Genomic DNA, 22,995 nt, shown 5'->3' with positions numbered 1-22,995 from the left:
TGGTCCGGGAAGTTCCCACATGCCGTGGAGCGCCTAAGCCCGTGCGCCACAACTACTGAGTCCGCGCGCCTAGAGCCCGTGCTCTGCAGCAAGAGAAGCCACCGCAATGAGAAGCCCGCACACCACAATGAAGAGTAGCCCCCGCTCGCCGCAACTAGAGAAAGCCCATATGCAGCAATGAAGACCCAACGCAGCCAAAAATAAATAAATAAAATGAAATAAATTTGTTAAAAAAAAAGTCTACAAATAATAAATTCTGGAGAGGGTGTGGAGAAAAGGGAACCCTCCTACACTGTTGGTGGGAATGTAAATTGGCACAGCCGCCATGGAGAACAGTATGGAGGTTCCTCAAAAAACTAAAAATAGAACTACCATACGACCCAGCAATCTCACTCCTGGGCATATATCCAGACAAAGCTCTAATTCAAAAAGATTTGTGCACCCCTATGTTCATAGCAGCACTATTTACAGTAGCCAAGACATGGAAGCAACCTAAATGTCCAGCAACAGATGAATGGATAAAGAAGATGTGGTACATGTATATACAATGGAATATTACTCAACCATAAAAAATAATGAAATAATGCCATTTGCAGCAACATGGATGGACCTAGAGATTATCATACTAAGTGAAGTAAGCCAGATAGAGAAAGACAAATATCATATGATATCGCTTATATGGGGAATCTAAAATATGATACAAATGAACTTATTTACAAAGCAGAAACAGACTCACAGACATAGAAAACAAATTTCCAGTTACCAGAGGGGAAAGCGGGTAGGGGAGGGGTAAATTAGGAGTTTGGGATTAGCAGATACAAACTACTATGTATAAAATAGATAAACAACAAGGACCTACTGTATAGCACAGGGAACTATATTCGATATCCTGTAATAAACTGTAATGGAAAAGAATATGAAAAAGAATATATATATTTTTTAAAAGTCACAATACTTGGGGCCCTGGAATGATAGATTCAAGTTCTGCAGTGTTAAAGCTACAGCAGACATCCCTGAGATGTGCCACTTGAAATCATAGGCATTTCTTTGCTGAGTCATCAGAAACGCAGCTCCTGCTTTCGAAACTCCAGCGAGCATCTTCGCTCTGACCACCAGCACATGTGGATACAGAAGAGACGAATCTTCTATCCTGTATCCAGCTCGCTGGGAAGATGGTCTTGCGGCCGCTTCGAGTGGATGTGTCTGTAAGGGACCTGCTTCAGTCCTGAGTGCTGAGTCAAGGCCAGCGGGGACCCTGGACCGTCCACGGCTCCCTGTGTGTGGACTGGCTTCCCACTCGGGCACCTCCATTCTCACGGCGACCCTTCCTGGTGGCCCATGGGGCTGGTGCACCGTCCACGCAGCGTCACAGCTCACGATGGATCGCCAACCGCTAAGCAGCTCTTCTCTGGAGCCTGTGTTTTCAGGGAAGACCCAGGATATCTTGACTGGACTGTGAACTCTCACGCCTACTGGGCATTCACTAGAAGCTTCCTCGCCCCCTGCACAGAGCTTTTGTCCAACCAGAAGAGCAAAACGTTTGCCGGCCAAAGCACATTATTTGATAAAGTAATTTCGCCAATAGTACATCCGCTTTTTCTCTAAAACATTCATTATTGGACTTCCCTGGCAGTCCAGTGGTTAAGACTTGTGCTTCCACTGCAGGAGGCATGGTTTCAATCCCTGGTTGGGGAACTAAGATCCCGCAAGCCCCGTGGGTTGGCCATAAATAAATAATTCATCATCACTTTTTATCCTTCTAATAGACTTTCTCTTAGAGCAATTTCAGGTTTACAGAAAAATCGAGCAGATGTACAGAGAATTCCCGTAATGCCCCACCCTGTACCCCACGCAGTTTTCCTTATTATTAACATCTAAGTTTGGTGCATCTGTTACAGCCAATAAGCCAATATTGACCCATTATCATTATTAACTAAAGCCCTTGGTGACATCAGGGTTCACCCTATGTTGTACGTTCTATGGGTTTTGACAAACATCTAATGATATCATCCCTTTTTTAAAAAATTTTATTTTTGGCTGCATTGGGTCCTCGTTGCTGTGCACGGGCTTTCTTTAGTTGCGGTGAGCGGGGGCTGCTTTTCATTGCGGGGCACAGGCTTCTCATTGCAGTGGCTTCTCTTGTTGCGGAGCACGGGCTCTAGGCGCGTGGGCTTCAGTAGTCGTGGCTCGCGGGTTCAGTAGTTGTGGCTCACAGGCTCTAGAGTGCAGGCTCAGTAGTGTGGCACACGGGCTTCGTTGCTCCGCGGCATGTGGGATCTTCCCGGACCAGGGCTCGAACCCGTGTCCCTTGCATTGGCAGACGGATTCTTAACCACTGCGCCACCAGGGAAGTCCCAATATCATCACTTTTGAATGTGGTTTTGCAAGTTTCTTTGCAAAGGTGGGAGCAGTGCCCCTTTGAAAGATCTATCTAAAGTTCATCTCTGCTCTGCTTTAAGTGACAAAATTAAAGAATGCGTACTGGAAAGCACTCCGGTTCTTATTCTGAAAAGTCTCAATTAACTTACCAGAGAAGTCATCATCCTGTTTAGAGTAACACAAACCCACTTACCATGTCAAGGGCTACATGGGTCATCCATCTAATAAAAGCCTCTTCCTAATTTCCTTCATCTGTTCCTTGTGTTCCTACTGTTTTCTTTCGTGGCTCCGTATGTAAATGAGCACAGTGTGTGACCCCCGATTGGATCTTGGTCCACAAACAGGACTTTCATCAAGTGATTCGATCGGTTAACAGTGTTGAGTGGGGGTTAATTTCCGGGTCACAGAAGATGTTGACATTTGGGGAGCCTGGCTGAAGGGCATGCTTTGTGCTATTTTTGCAACTTTTTATACAATCTGGAGTTATTTCCAAACTTAAAAATTTTTCAATTGATAAATTAAGAAGTAGAACTATATTTTTTAAAGTTCTAGGAACTACAAGAAGAAGTAAACATGTTAGCTGGTAAAAATGATTACCAAAAAAGATTATCTCCGTGAGGTAGAAAGAAAAGAGGAAGACTTGCTTTTTTTATACCTTTTTCTTCTATTTGAACTTTAACCACATGCATGCATTACCTTATACATTTTTTATTGAGGTAAAATTCATATAACATAAAATTAACCATTTTAAAGTGCATAATTCGGTAGCATTTAGGACATCCATGGTGCTGTGCAACGATCCCCTCTCTACCTAAAAATTTAAAAACTCAGTTTAGCAGTAAAGTATAATCCATACAATGCAATTGTGTGAGTGATTTACAATTGCTTAGTAAACCTCTGGGGACAGAGGCGGCAGAGTGCCGCCCTCCAGCCAAATCCTGCCGGCCCCCTGGTTTTGTAAATAAAGTTTTATTGGCACACAGCCACGCCCCCTCATGGACGCACACTGGGCTGTTAGGGAAGGGAGGGGCTTCCTCTCCGGAGTGGGAGTTGGTGGAGGCCTGGGAGAAGCTGTGGCTGGGATGGGGCGGGGCAAGCGAGGTGCCCAGGGCACCAAATTTAGGGAGTTGCTCCCTTCCGGGGGCTGACCCTGCCACGGCACGACCTTGACAATGAGCTCTTCCTTCAGTTTGGTGCCCTGGGCGCCTCGTGGGCGCCACCCCAGTCCTGGCCCTGGAAGGAGACTGGTATGTCACTGGCCTAATCGGGTTTTTGTATGGCAAGTGCATATAAAATTACTACATAATTTTTTAATGTTTAATTAGCAAAATAAAACTGGACAAATTGAAAATGCCCATTTCCCCCAGCCAGCCTCCCCGTCTCCCCAGTGGTGAGCCCTGCCCTTCTCTCCATCCTCCCACCTGGCCCTTAACTGCAGCTGTTTCCTTTCTCCAGGCAGAATTCCGTGATTTCTATCCCTGCCCTCAGAACTCCAGCCGTGACACTTTGGTTCTTTTAAATACTCTCCATTTTCTTTAAAGCTCCAAAAGCGTTCATAAAACATTTAAACGTTTATTTCCTCCTTCTATGGTCACATAATAAGCTGTATTTTAGGACAGGACATTTACTGCAGCAGTTTTCTGTCCTCACCCCCACTTCTCCCTGGTTTTCCAGGAGCATCGTCTCCCCCTTCCCACTTCTGGCCCAGGAGGCGTGGTCCTGATATCGAATTATGGCAGACCCAGCCTGGAGATACAGGTGTTGCTTTTTTTTTTTTTTGGCGGTACGCGGGCCTCTCACTGTTGTGGCCTCTCCCGTTGCAGAGCACAGGCTCCGGACGCGCAGGCTCAGAGGCCATGGCCCACGGGCCCAGCCGCTCCGCGGCATGTGGGATCCTCCCGGACCAGGGCATGAACCCGTGTCCCCTGCATCGGCAGGCGGACTCTCAACCACTGCGCCACCAGGGAAGCCCACAGGTGTTGCTTTGTTGCTGGTCATTGCTGGCCCTTTGCAGGGGTGACCTTGGCCTGGCAGGTCTTTTTTTTTTTTTTTTTTTTTTTGGCTGCGTTGGGTCTTCGTCGCTGCACACAGACTTTCTCTAGTTGTGGCAAGCCAGGCTACTCTTCGTTGTGGTGCGCGGGCTTCTCCTTGCACGCGGGCTCAGTGGTTGTGGCCCACGGGCTTAGTTGCTCCGTGGCATGTGGGGTCTTCCCCTACCAGGGCTCGAACCCGTGTCCCCTGCATTGGCAGGAGGATTCTTAACCACTGTGCCACCAGGGAAGTCCTGGCAGGTCATTTTAATGAGGTTATTGTGTTATAAATGGAATGGGCATTACAGTGGACGCTAATGAATTCAGAGGAGAAGTAACCTCCACCCTCACTTAGAAGACACAAATCTAGTCCTTATGTCAGGTAAAATTTTGCTAGGATTATATATGAAAGGAAAGGAGTTTTTAAAATTCCTTTAAAAATGTTTAAATAACCGACTAATTTTAATATACTTGGGAGTTAATAAAACTTATCTGCACTCTGCTACCACGTTGAGTTTTTGAAACGCTGTATCTTTGATACAAGTCGTTAGGCATTTTCTCCCCTCCTTTCTCCCGAATGCCTAAAGCATATGTGTGTGCCCTTTTCCCCAGGCATTCCGCTAGTAATTCACGCAGCAGAAACCAGTGAAATTAAACGGCCAATAAAAAGGAATATGGGCTGCACTGCACCCAATCAGAAATAAAGATGAAGCTCCTGATACGTCAAGAAATAGGTAGACAAGTGTATGCATAATACCAAGATGGAAAGAAATCTTTGAGAAGCTCGGAAAACAGAAACGATTTTAGGGAAAGCAGCCTGGCCCTGGGGTAGCGAGGGGGCACCTCTGCATCCATCCTCGGCTCTTCCTTACAGTTTGACATGTGGGCCTGTGCAGGTACCACTTTGATAAAATGTTTTAAATAACAAAAAATTAAACTCCAGTCAAGTATAAATTTAATTTCCATTTAAGTATATCTAAAGATTAAACACTGACTTTTCCAGCCACTGAGAGGACTTATCAAGCCTCTTGTACTTGTGCAGTAAGAATCCCTCGGTCGGGTCCGTAAGGAAGCCTCCCACTCCAGCCCCCAGACTTCAAGCGTGAGATGCTCCTTTTTGAAGGATGCTGGACGGCCTCAGCTTGGAGCTGGGAGGCGGCGCCACAGCGCCCTCTTCTGGGTGCACTGCGCTGCGCCTCCGGTCCTAACTCCCGGGCACCAACCCCTCCATCTGAACTAAGGGGACTGGTGACGTTGTCCTGAACTTCATCACCTTCAGAGGTTTACCTGACGTCTTAATTTTAAAACGCAGTGAACACCTTGGGAGGTTCCACTGTGTATTAAGTTAATTTAAGGTATCAGTGGGCTTGTTCTGACCCTATTTAATAGCTATGGGGTTTTGAGGATGGTCTTACAAAGCAAAAGTTCATTTGTATTCTTTCCCGCAATACTCGGAACTGCACGATTTTCAGCAGTCTTACACACGTCTGGCAAACTTCTGGGTGTCCCCAGGATCCTCTCAGGAGCTCCACGAGATCAAAACTGTTTTCACAATAATACTAACCCGTTAGTTGCTGTTTTCCCCGTGTTGACATTTGCCCCGACGATGCAAAACCAGCACGGCTGACACAGCCGTGCACAAATCAGAGCGGACAGACACATCAGAGTCTCTAGAAGTCACTGTAATCCTCACCGTCATGCACGCACAGTAAAAAAAAAAAGAAAAGAAAAGAAATACCAAATGCTCGTTTCACTCAAGAATTCCCTGATGAAGCAGTAAAAATTATTAATTTTATTAAATCTCAGTCCTCGAGAACACTTAATATTCTGTGTGACGAAAAGTGCTTCTGCTTCTTCCCAAAATACGAAGACAGTCTTGAGGAAAAGCTCACGGGCAAATGGCTTGTGAGCAGAACGAGCTACTTTTTTCATGAAACGCTGTTTTTCCTCGAAAGGATGACAGACAAATTATGATTATTCAGACTCGAAGATTTGGTACACATTTTCTCAAAACTGAACGGTTGTGAGCTTGACATATCGAGGAAAACACGACAGGTTTTATTGTCAATATGTTCTCAAACCAAAAGAACAGAATTTTGGGAAACTGGTATCTTGCCGAAGTTGTTGGTAGTGATATTAACCAGTGTGACTTTTTTCAATACCGTGTGATGAAATGTATCAACATTTGGAAGATCTGCAAACTCAGTGAACCAATATTTTCCAAGTGACCAGTGCATGTTGTTACAAAACCGTGCATGTGGGTGAAAGATCCATTCAAATTGCAAGAAAGACTAAAGTTCTTTTTAATTAGTTGTATAGTTTTTATTGAGGTAAAATTCACATAACATAAAACGCACCATTTTAATCATGTAATTCAGTGGCATTTGGTACATTCACAATGTTCTGTAACCATTACCCTGTCGAGTTCCAGAACATTCTCATCACCCCCAAAGGAACCCTGTACCAGTTAGTAGTCACCTCCCATTCCCTCCTCCTTCAGCCCCGGGGCAACTAATCTGCTCTCTGTCTCTGGATTTGCCTGTTTTTGGACGTTTCATACAAATGGAATCACTCAACACGTGGCCTTTTGTGATTGGCTTCTCTCACTGAGCATCATGTTTTCAAGGTTCATCCACATTGTAACATATGTCAAAACTTCATTCCTTTTTAGAGATGAATAATATTCAGTTGTACGTATGGACCATATCTTGTTTATCCATTCATCAGTGACTGACATTTGTATTTTTCTGCTTTTTTTGCCGTTATGAATCAGGCTGCTACGAGCAAGTTTTTGTTTGAACACCTGTTTTCAATTATCTTGGGTAGAGTGAAATTGCTGGGTCATGTGGTTTAACTGAGTTTATATTTTAACAGCTGTTTGCCACGGTAGCTGAACCATTTTTCAGTCCCACCAGCAACTGAGGAGGGTTCGAGTTTCTCCACATCCTCACTGACGCTTGTTACTTTTCTTTTCTCTCTTAATAGCCAACCTAGTGGGTGTGAAGTGGTACCTCACTGTGGCTTTAGTTTGTATCTCCCTAATGACTAATGATGTGGAGCATCTTTTTATGTGCTTATTGGAGACATGCCTATTCCAGGCCTTTGCCCATTTTTTAAAACTTTTTATTTTATATTGGAGCATAGGTGATTAACAATGTGGTGTTCATTGCTCATTTTTTAATTGTGTCATTTTATCATTTTGTTGTTGAGTCTCCATAGTTCTTTATAATATTCTGGATATAAGACCCTTATTAGATCCATGATTTGCAAATATGTTCTCCCATTCCGTGGGTTGTCTCTTCACTCTCTTTATAGTGTCCTTTGGCATACAGAAGTTTTTAATTTTGATGAAGTCCAATATATCTTTTTTAAAAGTTTTTATCTTTTATTTTTTGTTTGTGCTTTTGGTGTCATATCTAAGATTCTATTCCCAAATCCAAGGTCATGGAGATAACCTTATTTTATGTGATTACCTCTTGCATGTAGTTCTTTGATCCCTTTGGAGTGGATTTTTGTATATGCTGTGAGGTAAGGGTCCTGCTTCATTCTTTTGCACGTGACTATCTATTTATCCCAGCACCGTTTGTTGAAGAGTGTATTCTTCCTCCATTAACTGGTCTAAACACCCTTATTGAAAGTCAGTTGGCCCTAGATGTATGGGTTTATTTCTGGACTCTCAATTCTATCCCATTGATCTGTATGTCTGTCCTATCCCAGTACTGCACTGTTGTGGTTCCTGTAACTTTATAATCAGTTATGAAATGGGAACTTGTGAGTCTTCGACCTGGTACTTCTTTTTCGAGATTGTTTTGGTTATTTGGGGTCCCTTGCAATGCCATATGAATTTTAAGATCAACTTGTCCATTTGAAAAGGCAGCTGGAAGCTTTGTAGAGAATTTTGATAGAGACTGCATTGAGTTTACGGATCAATTAGGACAGTATTACCATCTTAATAGTAAGTCTTCCAATCCATGAACATAGGACGTCTTTCTGTTTGTTTGGGTCGTCTTTAATTTCTCTCAACAGTGTATCATAGTTTTTTCAGTGTACAAGTATTTCACCTCCTTGGTTAAATTTATTCCTAGGTATTTTATTCTCTCTGATATTATTGCAAATGGGATTGTTTTCTCCATTTCATTTTCATATCGTTCATTATTTAGAAATATAATTGACTTTTGTTTATTGATCTTGTATCTTGCAACCCTGGTGCTGATAGTTTTTGGGAAGATCCTTTTCATATTTAAGATCATGCTATCTGCAAATAGAGGTAGTTTTGCTTCTTCCTTCCCTCTGTGGATGCCTTTTATTTTCTTCTGTGGCCTAATGACCCTGGCTAGAATTTCCAGTACAGTGTTGAATAGCAGTGGCAAGAGTAGATGTTCTCAACAGTGGTCAGAAGAGGTGGGGGGCGAAGCAGAAACCCCTCGTTCCTGAACTCAGCTCTGGGGAAGTGGTCCAGCTGCACTTTCTGAAAGTGTTGGGCCTGCTTTTTACAGAATCGTCTCTGTGGTCTTTGCCTCCCCTGGATGTTTAAGGGTCACTGCCTCCAGCAGAGCTTATGTTTGCATTTTTCATGTACAAGTCGGGCTCAGATGTGGTGGTTGCCACACTCGGCCGGGTGTCTCTTCCTTTGCATAGACCTGCCATGGCCCCTCAGCCCTCGCTTCCGCGAGGTCTGAGGACCCATCTCGGAGGCCCTCCCCCAGGAGGACCCCTCTGTGAGCTGTCTCATCTCCGTGGCCCCAGGGTCCTGCGCCTCCCAATGGCAGGGCTGGGGTCGTGGCCTACTGGTATTTTCCCAAAGCCCTCCAGCTGGGAGACCCTGGCTTTGCAACAGGGCGGGCTGGCCGGGAAGCCAGTGCCATCACCTGTCCCCGGGTCTGTGGTCCTCTGATTCTCCCAGTGCAGACGATGGATTTGGGGAGCAGCAGGCGGTTATCATGCTGGCTTTGCTTACACTTGAACTTACGCAGTGACTAAGCATTCCCGTTGTGCATGTGCACATGCAGACGTGTTAAAACTCAGCTGCCAGTGTAGACAGTAGGACCCCATCTGCTGCTGGTGTCTGACGGGCTCCTGGGCTCCTCTGCACGTGATGAAGCAACGCTCCTGCTGAGGCTTCAGCCCCCGACCTAACCCATTGCCCCCGCCCACCCCCCACGCCCCGCCTGCGTCCAGCCTGCTCTCTATCTCGTAGGCGCTCGGATCTTTATTTGGATATTAATACAAACCAATCTTGGCTAATGCTAACCATCTGATTTCGTTTTTGTTTTTTTTTTTTCCATTTTGTTTTGTTTTGTTTCTGCGCACATTTTCTTTAGCTTGAAATGGCGATTGAAAACCTCCAAAAAAGCGAAGGGATCACATCACACAAAAGCGGTTTACTCAACAGTCATGTAAGTGTGTGTCAACCTGCTGGTCTGCCCTGCTCTGCTTGTCACCTTCATAGGCATTTTAAAAACAAACAGGGAGTTCCCCGGTGGCCCAACGGTTAGGATTCCAGGCTTTCAGTGCCATGACCCTGGTTCAGTCCCTGGTTCAGGGAACGGAGATCCCGCAAGCTGCGCGGTACGGCCGAAAAAAAAAAAAGCAGTGAGTTGACACCTTTAAAGTGCCGAAAAGGTGCAGGGGGGGAACCCATCTAGACTTCTACACTCAGCAAAAACGTCCTTCCACAGCGAAGGGAAATTAAGGCAGGCTCTTCCTTTGTGAAAGTGGGGTGACAGCGCCTCCCTCCTTGGGGGGAACAGGGATTAAACTGCTTAGTGTATGTAACGTCCTCCCCACCATGCCTGGCAGAGGGTAAGCGTTGTAAATAAATTCGTACTCAGACAAGCCACAACCAAAAGATGACGCCGGATTGGGGGTGCCATAAGCATTCTTAGCTAATTCTCCTGTGATCAGCTTTTTGAAAATAAAAAAAGATTGGTAATTCGACAAAAGGGCAAAGCAACTAATTCCTATTGATTTTAGCTGCATAAGACCTTTCTCTGCTGGGGACACCACGTGATCGTAGGCCCCAAGGCCAGGAGGGCGCAAAGGTCTTTGCCTCCGGGTGGCTTTGAGTGGCAGGATGGGGCTGGCAGAGATGACAGTGCAGGGACTCGGCTTCTGGGGACTGTTGAGGAGGGGAAGCTCCTGTCGCCCCCCGCCCCACTCCTCCCTTTTCCCCTTACTTCTCCAAACGCCCTCAATGCGGCTTTAATTTGACTGGAACTTCGTTCGTCAGTTTGGAGGTAGGACAGGCCGCAGGAGTTCAGAGCGCACTTCTGGCAGCTTTTCTCAAGCACTTGGGTTGGGACTGGCATCCTTTTGAGAATTAAAACATCAAAGAAAAGAAGTCCCCTTTAGTTGGACCCGATCCCAGCTGTGACCCCAGCAAGACTTTCATGCTGGCCGACATTCAAAGTGAGTGATTCAGAGTGTGGGGCCAGAAAGCCCGCTAGGGAAAGATCCAGGAGGTTCTGGGTTTGTCGGGGGGCACAGGCGTGGCCAGCACCTCCAGCCCATTGGCGGAGCCTCAGAGGGCTGGTCACTGGAGGAAGAGCAGCCTCATCCCGGCTGTCTTGAAGGAAAAACAAAAGTCCATCAGGCCCCAGGCTAGGTGGGTCATGGCCACCCTGTTGTCCATCACTGCCGGATGATGTCATCTGGTGGGAAGGTCTGGAGAAGGGAAGCTGCAGCCTTAGAGCGGAGCGTGTAGGCAGTCTGCAAGACAGCATTCTCTGCTCGGGGACCAGAATTCTTCAGATCTCGAGCAGACGTGGCCACGGCACAGCCTGCGAGGCCAGGCGCTAGGGCAGCCCCAGAGAGCCATGAGGAAGGCAGGATGGGTGCGGACCCCAGGCCGGCGGCGTATCCGCGGGAAGTTTAAAATGTCTATGTGAAGCGCATGAGCCTCAGTCTCTGGCTGCAGGGGTGCCTCTGGCTTTCTAACGCTTTTCCTCCGGGAGGCGGGCTTGCCTTGGCTGCTCCTCCAAAACCAGCTTCCGTTCCTGAGTTTAGTTTCTGAGCAGGAAGATCCTCCCTGTGTCCGTTTTCCTTCTGGCGATTTGTTAAGTCGTTTTCTCCCATTGGGAGCCGTAAGAAGTAGGATCTGAGGCTTGGCGACTCAAAGGGGATAGAAAGAAGATCTCGGTAAAGAGTCGGCCCCACGTGCTGCGGTCAGCCGGCCAGGAGCTTGTCTGGGCAGGGAGGGCGGGGAGAGAGCTAGGGTGTGTCCTGGCGACAGACGGCCTTGTGTCCTGCAGAGCCCTTCGTGGTCCTAGTTGGCCGCGCTCACCTGAGACAGTTGTCCCTGGGCACCACCGGCTGCAGTCCCCGCGCCCGGGCAGGAGAGCCTGGTGCCGGGTGGCGAGATGCCCAGAGCCCAGGAAGGCTGGGCTGTGCCTTCCAGACCCAACCCAACATCAGGGTCACCCCAGCTCCCCAGGCTGCCCTCGGGACTCGGACCAGGGTGTCTGAGGGTTGAAGGGACCTTCCAGCCTTGGTGTGGGAGCCCCTGAGGGAAGAGGTGGGCCCCGAGCCATCTTTAAAACAGGGGAACGCATGATTTGGTGGCAGGAAACGAGGGATGACTGTTTTGGAGGAAGGAGGCAGAGAAAGTTGAGCTGGGAATGGAGATGCCGTCCCTCACCAGGGTGTCACTGTGGCGTGTGGGTGCAGCCACGCCAGCCAGGCCTGCCCCTCTGCTGTCCCCGGGTCTATCGGGAGAGGCCCCCAGCCCCTGCTGACTCAGGGACCCCCATCATGGGTCCCTGCAGAGGTGGCCGCTGCTCACTGTACATAAACTACTATTTCCAGCCCCTGGGAGAAGGACCTGCTTTTAGGTGGATCGTATTCAGATTGTATGACCTTTTTTTTTTTTTTTTTAAATCAAGAAACATAAATTGTCAAAGGTGATTTAGCCTTCGGGTGGTGGTGTAGTGACAGAGCCGTGCCCTGCAGTCTGGGCTGGCGATGGGCTGTGGCAGCTTCATGGGCTGGGTGCTCTGCCTAGGAGTTGCTCCAGATTATGGCGGCGAAGGCCTCCGGCAGTGGTCGCGCTTGGACTGCTGTTTTTTGGAGTTTCCCCGGCCCCCTCACCACCTCGACGACCCCGCCTGGTCTCCTGGAGGGAAAGGCTCTTTCCCAGTGGGCGTCAAGGCTGGGCCTCTCCCCGTCAGCTCCACCCTTGAGCCTCCAAGGGCGCCCGCCCGCCTGGAGGCGCAGCTGCGCACGTGTGTCGCGGGCCGAGCCCTGACCGCCCCCCGCCCCCACCCCACAGCAGACCCTGCACCTCCCGCCACCTTCCTGGCTCATCCAGGGCAGCGCCGTCCTGCTGGAGGCTCATCCTTGTGCCCCCTCCTCCGCCCACAGCCCGCATCCAATGCCCCTTGGCCTTCAGAACCATCCAGAATCAGACCACTTCTCCCCCCCCCCACCCACCATGGCCACAGCCTCCCTACCGTCACACCCGGTCAGTCTGCCGCGGGCGAGGCGGGGCTGTGTGGTGGGGAGATGGGCCTGCCGTTCACCTAGTGTCACTGACGTGCGATGCTCAGCCGGTCGGGATGACACCAGGTAGCGGCGTCAGGAGTGCGGTGCGCAGACCCCGCCGGCACTCGCTCAGCCTACAGGGGAGGCTCTGCCTTCACGGAGCCCGTAGACCGCCCTCCAGCTCCCGTCAGCCTCCCTTCCGGGTCACCTCTCGTCGCCGGAGAGGGTGGAAGTGAACCCATTATTGCTTCGGAGGCTGCTGGTGGCATCTGTTCGCTCTGTGCTTACCTCTACTCAGGAGGGAGTTAACCACACATCCTTGGTGTCGGTGTCCACGTAGTCACCCGCAAGGAAGTGTGCTTTCCGTGTAATTCTTGGGATTTGGCGCAGGTGGTCAGGAGCAGAAGCCATCATCTTATTTCCCAAACCTTCCTTCTCACGTTGGGCCAGTCATGTCAGGTGCCAGGCGGGGTCTCAGCCTCCATCTCTCAGGACCTGGTCCGGGGCCCCTCCCAGGCCTCCACCTCGCGGCCTGAGGAGCCTCCTGAGGACCCCCCCGGGCGCTCAGACCCTGAGACATTTGGGCCCCTGGTCCCGGCTTCTCCCTCCCACAGAGGACTCCCCTAGAAGCGGCCTATGCTCCCCAGCCAGGGTGGCAGAGACAGGAAGAGCCTCCTGCTTGCACATCCAGAGGCTGTCGGCCCTCCTCATGCTGGGGTCCCCTCCGCTCTGCGGGACCCCTCCTCCTCTCCATCAGCGGTTCTTGAGGCATCTTCACGGGGTGCAAACGTGGGCAGACCCGGTTCTGTCTCTGCTTCCTGGAGCTCCCGTTTCAGCAGGGAGACAAGCGATAGAAAATGAATGCTTGTGTCGGCGAGCAGTGCTCTGGAAAACCTTGGGGCTCAGGGGCCAGCAAATACCAGCCCTTCCTCACCTGGATCCTGGATCCTGAGCCAACTGCAACTAGACAGCGGGGCGACAGACAGAACCCAGTTCCCCCCTGTGGCTGGTGAGGCTGCTGTGGGAAGGCTTGTAGCTGGTGGGACAGCCCCCCCCCCGCTGTGAGCGCAAAGCAGGCCGGGGGCGTACCCGCAAGAAAGGAGCAGCTCCACTGTGCCACCCATGCCCTCCTTCCCAACTCGCGGTGATGTCAGTCCCTTAGCCCCAGAGTCAAGGCAGCGGGGGGCGGGGTGTGTGCGGGGGTGCCTCGGGGTGGGGAGGAGGGTGCCTCCTGGGGCAGGCCGTGCGCAGTGATTAAACCATTTAAGTTCACAGTTTGTTCATAGCATCAAAGACAGGAGGAGGGGTCAGAACAAGGGGCGCCAAGGAGACGGCCCCTAAGGGTGGGAGCCGTGGGCCGGAGCAAAGCCTTGGAGAGAGAAGGGGGGGTGCTCTGCCACCTTTGTGTAGAAAAAGCACATTTAAGGAAAGTTTGAAAATTATATATCTAGGTGACTTGATGGAAAGTAGAAACCGTGATGTTCTTTCCCAAAGGGGGAACTGAAGAACCCTTTCCTGTTTCCCTCAGCCTCTGGCTGCTGCCTCCTCCTCCCCGCATCCCCGTGGTAACTGCCCCCCCTTCACCCACTGGTGGGGCTGGGATCCCCCTGCGGGGTCACGGGCGCAGCCGGCACATGACATCCCACAGCACACGGACAGATGAGTGGACAGCTGTTCCCGTGCACCCAGGGCTGCAGGAGGCAGGCTTCGTGGTGACGGGAGGGCCGGCGACCCCTGGTTCCAACCTGCTACTCGGATCGGCAGCTGGGCTGGTCCCTCAGTGAGGAGGTAGTTGGCAGATACCTCATCTGCAGGGCGTCTGGGGAGGGCCCGCTGCAGGCTGTCCCCGGGGCAGCACCTGACCCCAGGCCTCGACGCTACGCCTCACACACCCCTCCTCGGCCCCACCCGCACAGGCCCGCTCTGGGCTCCTTGGTGTCGCATTGACACATCTGGTCCCGACCTCCACCCTGAATGCCAGCCCAGCACTCCTCCCCCACCTCCCCAAAGCAGAACCCATTACCCAGCCCTTCTGGAGGCCAGAGGTCTGTCTTTCCGTTAGAGCAGGGGTCACCGGTCCACGGCCTGTTAAGAACGGGGCGCACGGCAGGAAGTGAGCAGCAGGGGAGCGAGTGAAGCTACACCTGCTGCTGCCCAGCACTCCCCACCATCCCGCCTGAACCCTCCCCCCCGCCACGATCTATGGAGGAATTGTCTTCCGAAATCGGCCCCTGGTGCCAAAAAGGTTGGGGAGCGCTGTGTTATAGGACCCTCTGCTCTGTCAGTCCCCCAGGGCCCCTTCACCTGGACCTTTGACCGTTTCCCCACCTTCATCCTGCACATCCAGCCCAGGCCCACCCTCTGCCTCTGAAACTCTCCTTATTCTAGCATCCCTGCCACCAGCTGACCCCACCACCCGCCTCTCACTTGGGTCCACGTTAGAGCCGGGAGTCCCCAGGGAGGAAACGAAGGCACGTCAGGTTCACTTTAAAATGGCAGGAGGGGGCCTCCCTGGCGGTCCAGTGGTTAAGGCTCCGCGCTGCCGCTGCAGGAGACACGGGTTTGATCCCTGGTCGGGGAAGTTCTGTATGCTGCGAGGCGTGGCCCAAATGAACAAACAAACAAAAACATTGTAAAGCAACTATACTCCACTAAAAATGAGTTCAAACTGAGATAAAGTGGCAGAGGCAGTGTGTGGGGCTTAGAGGAAGTAAAATGGGCCCTGAGGTGGTGATTGTTGAAGCAGGAGTTCAGGAGTCTGTTCTCTCTACCTCTTTGCATGTTAAAACCATTCCGAAACGTGTCTAAAAGTGTGACGCCAGCAGACTTCGCAGCCTGCGGGCTTATAAGTCTGGGCGGGGCCACGACCTGGCTTGCAGGGCCGAGCACCAGAGGGGGCTGGGGGTAGGGGGGTGGGGCGGTGATCTCCCAGGGAGAAGGACAGAGCGTGTGGGAGCACAGAGGACAGGGGCCCCGGCAGCAGGGAGCCCCATCCCGATCCTGATGTGGGATCCTGCCTCTGGCCTCGTTCCCGGGCTCACTCTTCCAAATCCAGACCTCCCTCCGTTGGGGAACAGTCTCGAAGCCAGGATCAAACCGCAGCCTTTGGGGCGCTCTGCAGTGGGTGCAAAGTGGGTGGGGGGGTTCAGCCTCCCTTGGTGTGGGAACTGAGCTCTCTGTGTGGACAGTTCTGAGTCAGTGCTGACCTCTGGGGGCCTCGACTTCGGCCTTGGATCCTCTTCCCTGCCGTTGGCCTGAGCACAAAACCTGGCACACGAGCCTTTCAGTCTCTTATTCAGTTTCCCGCTTGTTTTCTTCTCGGTCCTGAGTACAGGGACTGCGGTGGTATTACCTTAACGCGGGGCGCCATGCGGATGGGCCGTGGGGTTTTTCTTCGTCTTCCTTTCCCGTGTGCTCAGATCATCTCCATCCCCGTAGGTTTAGGAAGCATTTGGTGTGCGAGGCCTGTGGGGGTTTCAGTCTCCATCACGGGCAGGTTTTTGTAAATTAAGTCAAGGAACCTGAAAGCTTGGCTAGAAATCGAAGGAATAAACAAGCAAGTGAAAAGAAGCTATTAAGTAATTGAACGTGCCCCAAATTGAACCTGAATCGGTGAGAGTAGAGGTGAGTTTCCCCGTCGTGTCGGAGGACAGAAGGCGTGTGATGCTGTCGGTGCGTCCACGTCAGCATCCGGCCTGTCTTGTCCATCCAGCTCCAGTGGCTCTTGGATAATTACGAAACTGCAGAAGGCGTGAGTCTCCCCAGAAGTTCGCTCTACAACCACTACCTTCGCCACTGCCAGGAACACAAGCTGGACCCCGTGAACGCGGCCTCCTTTGGGAAGCTGATCCGCTCCGTGTTCATGGGCTTGAGGACGCGGCGGCTGGGTACCAGGTGGGTCGGTGAGGGTGTCTGGCAGCCCTTGCACCCGCCCCCCACCCTCCTCTTCCCTTATACAGACATCGAGCTTCGGGAGAACGTGAGGCTCCCCCCTCCTGGCACGTCCTGACGTCCACGGCTCCGGGTGCACCTGGAGTTGCCCTGAATTGGTGGTAGCCTGGGCCCGGCCTGGCCACCCGTGGGCCGTGATCGCGTCTCTCCTGGTGATGGGACACGGGCTTCACCTCCGCTCTCTCCCTTTGCTTCACCTCGGCTCTCTCCCTTCGTTTGACATTTTCCATAGCAGGCTTTTTATTTTATTTATTTATTTATTGTTTAACATCTTTATTGGAGTATAATTGCTTTACAATGGTGTGTTAGTTTCTGCTTTATAACAAAGTGAATCAGCTATACATATATCCCCATATCTCCTCCCTCTTGCATCTCCCTCCCTCCCACCCTCCCTATCCCACCCCTCTAGATGGTCACAAAGCACCGAGCTGATCTCCTTATGCTATGCGGCTGCTTCCCACTAGCTATCTATTTTACATTTGGTGGTGTGTATATGTCCATGCCACTCTCTCACTTCGTCCCAGCTTATCCTTCCCCCTTCCTGTGTCCTCAAGTCCATTCTCTACGTCTGCATCTTTATTCCTGCCCTGCCCCTAGGTTCTTCATGACCTTTGTTTTTAGATTCCATATATATGTGTTCCATATATATATATATATATATGGCATACGGTATTTGTCTTTCTGTTTCTGACTTACTACACTCTGTATGACAGCCTCTAGGTCCATCCACCTCACTACAAATAGTTCAGTTTCGTTTCTTTTTATGGCTGAGTGATGTTCCATTGTATATATGTGCCACATCTTCTTTATCCATTCATCTGTCGATGGACACTTAGGTTGCTTCCGTGTCCTGGCCATAGCAGGCTTTTTAAATAGCAGCCTCTGGACTGTCTAGTCGAGTTGGATTTACCATGTCTTGATGCTTTTTGCTGTGCCTGGACCGATCCACTCTGGGCTGCTCTTGGCAGACAGCGGCCAGGGACCCTCACGGGCAGGAATCTTTCTCCCTCCACCCCCGACCCCGGCAGTAGCGTTTGGCTCCTCCCACTAGGAAAAGACGGCCTCGCTCTGTTCAAAGCGGGGGGCTTGGCCCACACATGAGATCATCTTGCATGGCTTTGACCTGTGGCCGGCTGGGTTCGCCACGTGCCCTGGGTGAAGGCGCACACACGTGGGTCTCGGCGTTCACTCACCCTCTCCCAGAAGCGGGCATGCTGGGTGTCTTAAAGGACGGGGCCAGGAGAGTTCTCTGCCACCTTGGGATCCCTGACGGAGGACATCCTTACAAAACGTGGGCAGCCAGAGGGGGGCAGGGAGGAGGAGTCCATGACCTCTGGGGACACGGCCACTGCTGCCCTGGGGCCTTTCCAGATGGCTCTTGGGGCCTCCACCTTCAGAGGGTCCCAGATGCTGGCCTCAGAATTGGGGCCCATCCTCCCCGCTTTCTCCCTCCGAGCACCAGTTCAGCTTGCACCTCACCCGGGAAGGACCCAGGCTCCCCGGCTTGTCCATGTTGCCAGCTCAGGGAAAATGGCAGCCCGTGAGCTGGGGGTGTTTGCAAGGCCGCGTGTCTGTCCTTCCCTCCAGAGGAGCCCCTTCTGACCTGTTTCCTTAAAGAAATTATTTTAAAACCTTTGAGCATCATTTCTCCCATAATAAAATAAGGTAGTGTTTCCCAAACTGTACCATTTGTAAAACGTGTTATTAGATGATTGGAAGGGGGGAGAGTTAATAATAGTAATTATTATTATTATTTATTATAATAATAAGTATTATTATTGTTTATTATAATAACAAGTATGATTATTGCTATTATTAGACCATGCTGGGTTAAACAAAGTTGAACTGGCTTTTTTACTGCAGGACTTCTCAGAGCCTTTATCATACTAAAAAACAAGAGGGGAGTCTCCCAGAGGGGGAAGCCGTTACAGAATTTCCTGAACCTCTCTGACCACGGGACAGCCCATGAACGTTTCCCACACGGTCCAGGGAACACTGGCCCCGAGAGCCCACGGAGAAGGGCGGGGAAAGAGCCCCGTCTTGCGGTTTAGGACATCTGCAAAGAGAGCTGACCCCAGATGTTTGGTTCCTAGGGGCAACTCCAAGTATCATTACTACGGGATCCGTCTGAAGCCAGACTCGCCCCTGAACCGGCTGCAGGAGGACACGCAGTACATGGCCATGCGGCAGCAGCCTGTGCATCAGAAGCCCAGGTGGGTGAGCTGCCCGGCCGGCCCAAGGATCAGCCAGCCCACTGAGAGGTTTCACTAGCAGGAACGGAGGGAGAGGGGTTTCTCGACCATTGACCACAACCTGGAAATGGATGAAACATGGATGGAATGGAGAAAACCAGTTCACATTCGCCCCCATCTCGGCGTCCTGGGAGAGCCCTGCCTTTCACTTGCACCTGGCGTGGAGTGAGGCCAGCAGGACGCGGGCAGTTTCAGGGTCACAACAGAAGTGAGTGGAAGGTGCAGAGATTTCCCACGTGCCCCCCACACACCCCGGCCTCCAGTGTTGTGCCTCTGTTACAGTTGATGAACCCACATAGACCCGTTCTTGTCACCCGAAGTCCATAGCCGACATTAGGGTTCACTCTCTGTGTCGTACACTCTGTAGCTCTGGACAAAGGTGCGATGACCTGTATCCACTATTAGAGGATGGTACAGAGTAGTTTCACTGCCCTAAAAACGCTCCCTGTTCCTCCTGTTGGTCCCTCCTCCCCGCCAACCTCCGGCGAGCGCCGATGTTTTTTTACTGGCTCCGTAGTTTTTGCCTTTTCCTGAATGCCATAGAGTTAGAATCACAGATCTTTGATTTTTCCTCTCTGTCTTCAAAGAAAGAGAGAGAACACTGAACATAACCCCAGAAGCCAGGAGAAAGAAGCTTATACACTTAAGTTGCTGCTTCCTCCTGACCTTTGGATCTGATGGCTGGAAAGGCCTGGTCATTTTCTGGAATGTTCTCTGCCTCACAGACCTACTCATCTTTTAAGGCAGGGGTCAGCACACTTTTTCTGTAAAGGGCCAGAGAGCACATATCTTCAGCTTCGCAGGCAGACACTATCTGTGGAGACCCTTCAGCTCTGCCCGTGTAGCGTGAAAGCCTCCACAAAGCAACGGGTGTGGCCATGTGGCCGTCAAACTTTATTTCAAAACGGGGGGCAGAAATGGTGCTCTGCAGCCCTAGTTGGAGACGCCCCGTTCAGGGCCCCACTCGAATACCAGCTCCCTGGCCCCTTCCACTCACCCCTCTGCCCGCCTCTGTCCCCGGCCCCTCTCCGGGGTCCATTCTCCTCCAGGGCAGGGATGCACCCCACTCTCTTCCACGTGGCACCTTCGTGCCTCAGCTGAGCTGCGTGGCTGACACCCCATTTTAGCTGCTCTAAGGGGTCCCAGTGACTCCCAACCACATGGCCGATCACGGGAGTTGGAGGTTGCAGGAGAGAGCCTGGAACCTTCTCCGGGACCAGGAGTCCATCCTGTACCTGATCGTCCACAGACAAGGACTCTGTAGCTTCCGTTGTGGGGTTCGGGCCACAGGCTTGTGCCATTGACACTTAGAGCCACCCACCCCCACAAAGTCAGGTGGTCCACATACCTCTGAGCGGCGTCCTCCCTCCTCCCAGTGAGCCTGGCCCTACATCCCACAAGTAAAGGCACCCCCAGCTCAGGCTGGGTCCCTCACACCCATCCCACCTGGCATGCGCATCCCTCAGGGCTCAAGCAACTCACCCCAGGAAGCCCTTCTCTGTTACGTTTCTCAGTTTGCTGCCTGGACAGGCTGTCCACTGCTTTCTAGCTCAGGGCAAAATAAAAGTCTCAGAACGTGCTTTGAGATCACATAATAGTAAGACGTTTGGGACTCTATGTAAAGAAGTTCACTTGTCTTCTAAGAGAGAAGTGTTAGAATATATACATGTAATGGCAAGCCGGGTGTCCATCAGCAGATGAGTGGATAAGCAAATGTGGTCCATCCGTACAGTGGAGTGGTATTGCGCCTTCAAAAGGAAGGAGATTCAGACACTCACTGCAACATGGATGAACCCAGAGGACGCGGTGCTCAGTGAAATACGCCAGACACAGAAGGACAAATACTGTCTGATCCCACTTATGTGAGGTCCCTAGAGGAGTCACATCCATAGAGACAGGAAGTCGATGGTGGGGGCCAGGGGCTGGGGGAGGGGAAGGGGGGGTCCGTGTTTCATGGGGACAGGATTTCAGTTTGGGAGGATGAGAAAGTTCTGGAGATGATCGTGGGGACGGTTGCCCGACAGTGTGAATGTGCTTAATGCCACTGAGCTGTGCACTCAGAAGTACCATTTTAATGGTAAAGTTTGTGTTTTCTATTTGACCACTAGTTTTAGAAAATTACACACACACCCCAAACCAAATCCTGCTCCGTCCTCCACTCCTTGGGCCCCTTCCGGGCAGTGCTGTTAGGGCCTCACGGTGGCACACGTGTTCCCTGCCCAGGTACCGGCCAGCCCAGAAGACGGACAGCCTTGGGGAGAGCGGCTCGCACGGCAGCCTGCACAGCACACCTGAGCAGGCCATGGCTGCCCAGAGCCAACACCACCAGCAGTACATCGGTGAGCCCCCCACCCCGGCGCAGGGCCTGCTGGCAAGGCTCTGGGGCCACTCGGCACCGCTGGGGCTGGGTTTCGGCACCAGCAGCTTCTACAGGGATGCTTCAGACAGTTTTCTTGTATATCACCTTTTCAATTACGTAGAAAGTTCTAGATAAACCCTCTTTGTGGAATCCCTGAGACTTTAGAATAATCAGCATGTTCCTCCCAAATTAATGGATATTAATCCAAAAATAATGGATTCAAGTGACCATCATAAAAATAAGTAAATAAGGGGAATTCCCTGGTGGTCCAGTGGTTAGGACTCCACACTTCCACAGCAAGGAGGCACAGGTTTGATCCCTGATCGGGGAACTAAGGTCACACAAGCCGCGTGGCTCGGCCCAAAAATTAAAATATAAAATGTACTAAACTGAAAGAAAATAAGTAAAATGAAATGCCCATCGGAAAGAGGACTGGATGTACTTTGAGCTGAGCCCTGGGAGAGTCCCTCCCCAGCTGGCACCGTCCCTGCCCCGGAGTGACGGGATACGCTAAAGACGTGGGTGGCCTCCGTGTACTTTAGTGTATCTTTGAGCCCCGACTGAACCCTCCCCTGTTGGGTCTTCTGGAGACGCTGTCACCCACCTGGGCGCCCCCAATGCTGGGGGGATGGAGTGCACGATGTGTGCCAGGCCCAGGCCCTGTGCTTTGTGCGTCACCGGGAGCTGACGATGTTGTCCCCTCCCTGCACCTGAGAAAACCAAAGCTTAAGGGTTGTGTGGTGTGAGAGGAGCCAGGGCTGGCATAGGGTCACCAACACGTACGGCCGGTGTCCCCAGCCCTGCTGACCTGCCCCCTCGTTCCCCCGCACCCCGCCACAGATGTGTCCCACGTCTTTCCGGAGTTCCCGGCGCCCGACCTGGGCAGTGTCCTGCTGCAGGAGAATATCACGCTGCACGACATCAAGGCCCTTCAGCTGGCCTACCGGCGGCACTGCGAGGTGACTGCCCCCCGAACCCCGAGCCCGGGCCCTGGGGGCTCCGGTGGGCGCCTCGGTGAGCTGCGCGAGGCCAGCGCCAGAGCATCACTGGGTGTCCCCGCCGGTGACAAGGAGCAGACAGGACTGGCCCCCCCTCCTTCTGGCCGGGGGTGGATGGAATCTTCCTTCGTTCACTCCCATCGCCTCTCGTGGTCTGTCTGGGTTTGGAAAGGCCCCGCTGCAGCCCGTATCCCGGCCGCTTGCTTGGCACAGTCTGATGGCAGTCACGTGGTGTGAGTGCAGCGGAGTGTTTATCCAGCCGTGTTTATTCCTAGGCCACGTTAGATGTCGTGATGAACCTCCAGTTCCACTACGTTGAGAAGCTGTGGCTTTCCTTCTGGAATTCTAAAGCCTCCTCCGGCGACGGCCCTGCCTCTCTACCTACCAGGTACTGCCCGTCAGCCCCCAGACAGGCCTCAGTTTCACGGGGCCTGGGTTTGCCCTGCAGACCGTCTCCTGCTGACACCCACAAATGCACCAGCTTTTCAAGAATCAGCGCTCAGACCCCCTCACGCACGTGTGGTCTTTCCTCTGACTTGGTGTGTGAC

General features: G+C 51.7%; 1 protein-coding gene across 1 annotated transcript in view; it reads left to right on the top strand.

The window, feature by feature from the left end:
• RFX2 (regulatory factor X2) overlaps positions 1 to 22,995 on the top strand; it is a 99,502-nt gene that overhangs the window by 64,649 nt on the left and 11,858 nt on the right. Inside the window, exons 6-11 of the mRNA XM_060007554.1 lie at positions 9,731 to 9,805; positions 16,600 to 16,781; positions 18,932 to 19,051; positions 21,314 to 21,429; positions 22,290 to 22,408; positions 22,723 to 22,835. Coding sequence (XP_059863537.1) covers positions 9,731 to 9,805; positions 16,600 to 16,781; positions 18,932 to 19,051; positions 21,314 to 21,429; positions 22,290 to 22,408; positions 22,723 to 22,835 — 725 coding nt within the window. The remainder of the gene's footprint in view (positions 1 to 9,730; positions 9,806 to 16,599; positions 16,782 to 18,931; positions 19,052 to 21,313; positions 21,430 to 22,289; positions 22,409 to 22,722; positions 22,836 to 22,995) is intronic.

Source organism: Delphinus delphis, chromosome 3 (assembly GCF_949987515.2).
Source record: "Delphinus delphis chromosome 3, mDelDel1.2, whole genome shotgun sequence".
Taxonomy (NCBI): Eukaryota; Metazoa; Chordata; class Mammalia; order Artiodactyla; family Delphinidae; genus Delphinus; species Delphinus delphis.
Note: the sequence above shows the minus strand (reverse complement) of the source record. Positions and strands in the feature narration are given on the sequence as shown.